The sequence below is a fragment of the Sinocyclocheilus grahami genome, unplaced genomic scaffold (genome assembly GCF_001515645.1).
Source record: "Sinocyclocheilus grahami isolate Dianchi unplaced genomic scaffold, SAMN03320097.WGS_v1.1 scaffold49.1, whole genome shotgun sequence".
Lineage (NCBI taxonomy): Eukaryota > Metazoa > Chordata > Actinopteri > Cypriniformes > Cyprinidae > Sinocyclocheilus > Sinocyclocheilus grahami.
Genome location: NW_015505228.1, coordinates 1783695 through 1789657, shown reverse-complemented (window position 1 = coordinate 1789657; position 5963 = coordinate 1783695). Strand labels below are relative to the sequence as shown.

The 5963-nt window shown below is 39.8% G+C and overlaps 1 protein-coding gene across 1 annotated transcript in view; it reads left to right on the top strand.

Moving 5' to 3' along the window:
• The first annotated feature begins 199 nt into the window (after nucleotides 1-199).
• Nucleotides 200-5963, top strand: part of LOC107583090 (DDB1- and CUL4-associated factor 7-like) — an 8279-nt gene continuing 2515 nt past the window's right edge. The window contains exons 1-6 of the mRNA XM_016269184.1: nucleotides 200-699; nucleotides 1031-1189; nucleotides 4917-4968; nucleotides 5190-5347; nucleotides 5440-5649; nucleotides 5745-5862. Coding sequence (XP_016124670.1) covers nucleotides 562-699; nucleotides 1031-1189; nucleotides 4917-4968; nucleotides 5190-5347; nucleotides 5440-5649; nucleotides 5745-5862 — 835 coding nt within the window. The 5' untranslated portion in view covers nucleotides 200-561. The remainder of the gene's footprint in view (nucleotides 700-1030; nucleotides 1190-4916; nucleotides 4969-5189; nucleotides 5348-5439; nucleotides 5650-5744; nucleotides 5863-5963) is intronic.

Genomic DNA, 5963 nt, shown 5'->3' with positions numbered 1-5963 from the left:
TTACTAATATTTATCTATATCTTGAGCCACAGTTGACATCTAATGTACAGTTTGTTGCTTTTCAAAGCTAAATGGAATTGCCAAAAAAGAATGAAGCTCTGCCCAACATGATGTGAAAGTAAAATGATCAAGTAGCAACAAAAATCTATAAATAACCTCAGCGCTCAGCCCCCATTTTCTATCGAGGACTTTTATTTTGAAACACGCAGATCCTCCTCAGACCAAATGCGCCGTTGAGCGGGCGGGCCTATTTGGGGCTTTCTAAAGTTAGAATTAAAACCGTTGGGACTAAGCAAAAACATGGGCCTTTAGCTACACACAGTCTTGAGTATTAGATGGTGACCTGTGCGCTTCACTAAGCAGGTTTTGTGTCGTCGCAGAGCGCAGCTCGTCGTTTTCGCGGCCGTTGCGGAGGGGATTGTTATGACATTATTCTCTTTGTCTCGCGCTGCACAAACATAAGACCATCTTTCTCGCTGAAAGAGCCTTTTTCAGCCATCGCTGCTAATCTAGGTATTGTTAACGACCTTATTCTCACCGGTCCGATCGAGGGATTGAATCATGTCGTTGCACGGAAAACGAAAAGAGATCTACAAGTACGAGGCGCCATGGACCGTCTATGCCATGAACTGGAGCGTGAGACCCGACAAGCGCTTTCGCCTGGCGCTCGGCAGCTTCGTCGAGGAGTATAACAACAAGGTAAACCGCTGTGTGACACCAAGACATCTCTAATCGCTGTGTGTTATGTCTCTACTTTGTTTTGTGTTGCTGTCATATAGAGAAGTGTGCCTGAAATGTATAGTAACATGTTAGATGCAGATGAACGGGTTTTAATGGTGTGCAGTAATAGTGTTGGTCATAAATGTCACCCATAGAGTTTGAGAACACTCTCAGATAAATAGCGTGTTGCTTGATGACTTATTTGTATCTTGCTTGTGGATAAAAGTTTGACAGCTGTCAGAAACCCATCATCTTTATGGATGCAGTAGATGGACATGGTTGCATCAGCTGCTTGTTTTGTGATGTTCAGGTCCAGCTGGTGGGTCTCGAGGAGGAGAGCTCCGAGTTTGTGTGCAGGAACACCTTCGATCATCCGTACCCAACCACCAAGATCATGTGGATCCCCGACACCAAGGGCGTCTATCCAGACCTGCTGGCCACCAGCGGAGACTATCTGCGCATTTGGAGGGTATGTAGACTTTCTGCTACACATTCATGCTTGACTGCACTGCGCAAGCCAACATGAGATGAACATTGAACTACGGTATTTTAGGGCTGGACAATAATTCAGTATCAATATGTATCGCGATATAATTTTTTTCCTTGGTGAGCAGAAGAGAATTCTTTAAAAAACATAAAAAAAACTTTTGACTGGTATGTTAGCCTATAGTTTGAAGTAAAAAAAAATTAATAAGGAGAGTCTGAGATTTATTTGACAGTGATTTCACATTTCTTGTTTGTATGAAGACTAAATACAAATAAAAGGTGAACATTTATATATTTCCTAAAATATTATATAGTTTTATAGGAGTAGGTTTCATAGAGTTGGCAAATTAATTTTTCATAAGTTTGTAGGTACAGACATCTGTTGTGGCCGTTCTTGGCCGTTTTTATGAGGCTTTTTTAATAGTGTTCATTAGATTAGACTGTGCAGAAATTGAAATTTACAAGTTAATACACACTATACTCATAGTCACCCATGCTGATGTTGTTAACATTAACAATTTGAGAATAAAGTATAACAATAATAATAATTTGAACGGTTTGATGTGATATGAGCTAACCGATCTTTAGATTTAATCACCATTGGTAGCGAGATTTATGGTAATGCTTTTTTCCTCAGTTGGTCAGAACAAACGTGGCAGACTTGTTGCTTGCTTGTTCAGATGGCAATATCCGGTGAAAATTCTTATTTGGGTCATATTCCAAGACGTAGGCTAGAATCTGTGATTGCGAAGTACAGTAAATATCCACACCGGTGCAGTGACTGACAGCCACACATACTCTTCAAAACATTAGATTCATCCGCGCCGTGCCGACTCACAACCCACACAAGCTAGATAATGCCGCACACAGCTGCAATTCCAGGTTTTCAAATAGAGATGGCGACAAAGAGGCAAAACTTACGGACTGCAGCTTTATTTAAATAATTTAAAAAATTAAGTTTTATGTTTTATTTATATAGCACATTTAAAAACAGCAAGCATGACTAACCAAAGTGCTGAACAAACAAAAACATAGAACACAGGGCAACCCACAGATTCCTACCATAAACTCACAAAGAATTGAAAGCCAAAGAGAAGAAATATGTTTTAAGAGATGATTTAAGAGAGAAAAACAGTTAAAGACTGTGCCGATCTGATATAGTCTGGAAGGCTGCTCCACAGCCTAGGGCCAGCAACTGCAAAGGCTCTATTCCCTCTATGCTTTAACCATGATCTGGGGACAGAGAGAAGTCTTTGGTCACCCGACCTCAGATTTCGTTTAGGATTGTATGGATAAAGTTGATCAAATCGATAGCTCGGAGCCAGATTATTTATAGATTTAAAAACATAAAGAAGAATTTTAAACTAAATTCTAAGATGCACAGGTAACCAATACAACGATTTCAAAATTTAAAAAAAAAGAGTAACGTGATCAAATTTATGTTGTCCTTTGAGGAATTTAGCAGCGGCATTTTGTAATAATTGGAGACGAGCGATGGATGATGTAGAGATTCCGAGGTAAAGAGAGTTGCAGTAGTCCAAGCGAGATGTAATGAGCACATGGATAGCAATCTCTAAAGTTTTCTCAGAGAGAAAAGATTTAATTTTGGAGAGAATACGTAGTTGAAAAAAACCAGAACTAATAACAACATTTATTTGTTTATCAAATTTGAGACTCGGCTCCCTGAATACACCTAAGTTCTTGATACAGGAAGAAGTAAAGGGAGCAAGGTAGTCCAGATTGATACTTCTGCTCCCTGAGTTTTCACTGGGGCCAAAGACTATAACCTCGGTTTTTGATTCATTCGAAAATAAAAAATTTTGAGAGAACCACGTTTTCACTTCATCAAGGTACGCAAAAAGAGAATCCAGAGCAACATGTTTATTTCGTTTTAGAGGTAAATAAATTTGGGTATCATCTGCATAGCAGTGAAATGATACACCATGCTTTCTGAAAATAGAGCCTAAAGGAAGTAAATACAAAGAAAAAATAATGGGTGCGAGAATAGAGCCCTGCAGCACTCCACAGAAAAGTTTAGCAGGCGGCAAAGAAAAATTACCCAGTCTAATAGAGAAACTTCTATTTGTTAAATATGATTTGAACCAGCTAAGAACAGTTCCCCGTATGCCCACAAAATATTCCAGTCGAGACAGAATAATTTTATGATCAAATTAAATTTAAAATTTAGGAAAGTTGTCTTGACAACTAACTGGTAAGTTTAAGTTGAAATGCTAAAATTACTAAAACTGTTCAATAAAAAGAAAAACACAAAATTAAAACTGATAATATAAAATATAAAAATATAAGCTAATTTAAAATAGAAGTAGTATAGAAGAATATTGCTAAAATAGCACTTATTTAGTAGGGGTGGGAGAAAAAAATCAATGCATCGTGATTCTCTTTCCAACGATTCTGGATTCTGAGCTTAGTTTTTAACCAGATGCGCGATGATGCTGAGTTTGCTTTAGAAACACCCGTATTCTGCTTGCTTCCAATTCCTCACACACATACACCACTCGAACCTTCCGTAAAATAATCTTTCATAAAGTTCGGAAAGGTTGAAATGAATTACAAGGACATTCGCAGGCTTCATTGCACAAGATGCGCTTTGTTTGATGTTACACTTGAAGTGTGTGGTCTCGCCCGTCGGTATTTTCCTTACAAATGCTCTACGAAGTCATCATTTATGTGGTTTGGAATGCAGTGGATTAGGGCTGCACGATTTGGGAAAATTTTCATATTGCGGTTATTGAGGTCAATATTGCGATTGCGATTATAATAAATGGTATCATGAGTCAACTTGATGGGTTTTTAAGGAAAATGCACTCACAGATTAGTGATGATGCTAAAATGTGTATTTGTAAAACTAGAAATGTTTTCAAAATAAATTTGTATAAACTCTTTTGAAAAGGAAACTGGATATAAAATTGTGGTTCACTCAATCAAACTCAAACCACTAAATCTTTTTTCTAAAAAGCTAACTAAAAGCTCTCTCTGATGCAGAGCTTGTTGCTTGTATGCCCAGATATTTCTGTGCTAGTTTGCATAGTCTAGGGAAGTTTACTTTGTGGAACTTCCACCATTTCAGTGGATCTTCTCCATGGTCTACACATGGCATGTAAATGTAAGCATTGAGTTCAGCAGCCACTGCTTCTCTAAACTGTGCCATGGAATCAAATGTGGATGACTGATGCTCTTGGTGCTGTGCATGTGGTTTCCTTGAAGAAACTGGCCAGAGTTTTCTTCTTGGCTTTAGCAGCAGGTGGACTTTCCACATCCATGCTATCATTCTCCATCACTGCAGTGCTTTGGGCTACAGACTGCTGGTGGTGAATTTCCTGAAACAAATAAACAATGCACATGTTTTAGAAATTTGTTACATTTCATTCTTACCAGTTAAGTAAACTCTGTGGTTTCACTCACTATCAACTCAGAGATGGCTCGTTCCTTTAAGGTCTGGGTCTCTTCTTCAGAGATGTATTGTGTTCGGAACCTTGGGTCTAGGAAAGTGGTGAAGTTTAGCAAGTCCTGCATGCCTTCATATTTATTGTTGAGGTAGCTAAGAATTTTAGATTTCAGTGATTTGGTCAGGTCAGTGTCTGCTGTGTTCAGAAGATGCAGAGCAGGTTTCACACAAGATATGCTCACATAACGCTCACCCGATAAGGCATCCATAAAGTCCTGGATTGGGCTTAGTGCCTTGTTTACAGATTCCAAGACCTCCAGGTCCTGCCATGAAGGGAGTAGGTGTCGCACTTTGTGGTCTGTAGAGAGAACCTTGGACAACGAACGCACTTTGCTGCTCTATGTAAGGATATGTAAATGTAAGGATTTTAAAAAGTAGATCAAGAAGTGTTCTGGAATCGGATCGTGACTCCCAGAATCGGAATCAGATCGGACCGTGAGGTGACTAAAGATTCCCACCCCTATTGTTTAGGAGAAAAATGTATGTTTTACACATTTGTATGTTTGTCACTTAAAAGATGGTCAGGGTTTCATGTATGTGTGTTTTGTGTTTTTAGGCACTTCTAGTATTGATACCACCTGTACGATCTGGGGTTTAGAGACAGGACAGGTCCTAGGAAGGGTCAACCTTGTGTCAGGCCATGTCAAAACACAGCTAATTGCTCACGACAAGGAGGTGAGGAAAAACTCACCCTAGTGCTTCAGATTCTTCAGAATTGTGTAGTTAGTAGATTTCTCTGTATAAAAGCGTTTTTCATTGGTTTTCAGGTGTATGACATCGCTTTCAGCCGTGCGGGTGGAGGTCGCGATATGTTTGCGTCTGTGGGAGCAGACGGATCCGTGCGCATGTTTGATCTGCGACACCTGGAGCACAGCACCATCATCTATGAGGACCCTCAGCATCACCCACTGCTGCGCCTGTGCTGGAACAAACAGGACCCCAACTACTTGGCAACTATGGCCATGGATGGCATGGAGGTCTCTCTTTTAGTCCCTCTTACTGTATTAACATATTTGTCTCCATGTTTTCTCATGTGCCTCATTTTTGCTATCCAATGTTTTATCTTTGTCAGGTGGTGATTCTGGACGTGCGTGTGCCGTGCACACCTGTGGCTCGTCTCAATAATCATCGTGCCTGTGTGAACGGCATCGCATGGGCGCCCCACTCCTCCTGTCACATATGTACAGCAGGTTAGAAACCAGCCCGGTTACACGCACACACAACGCAAATGTGTGTGTGTGTGTGTGTATATATATATATATATATATATATAAACACACACATACATATA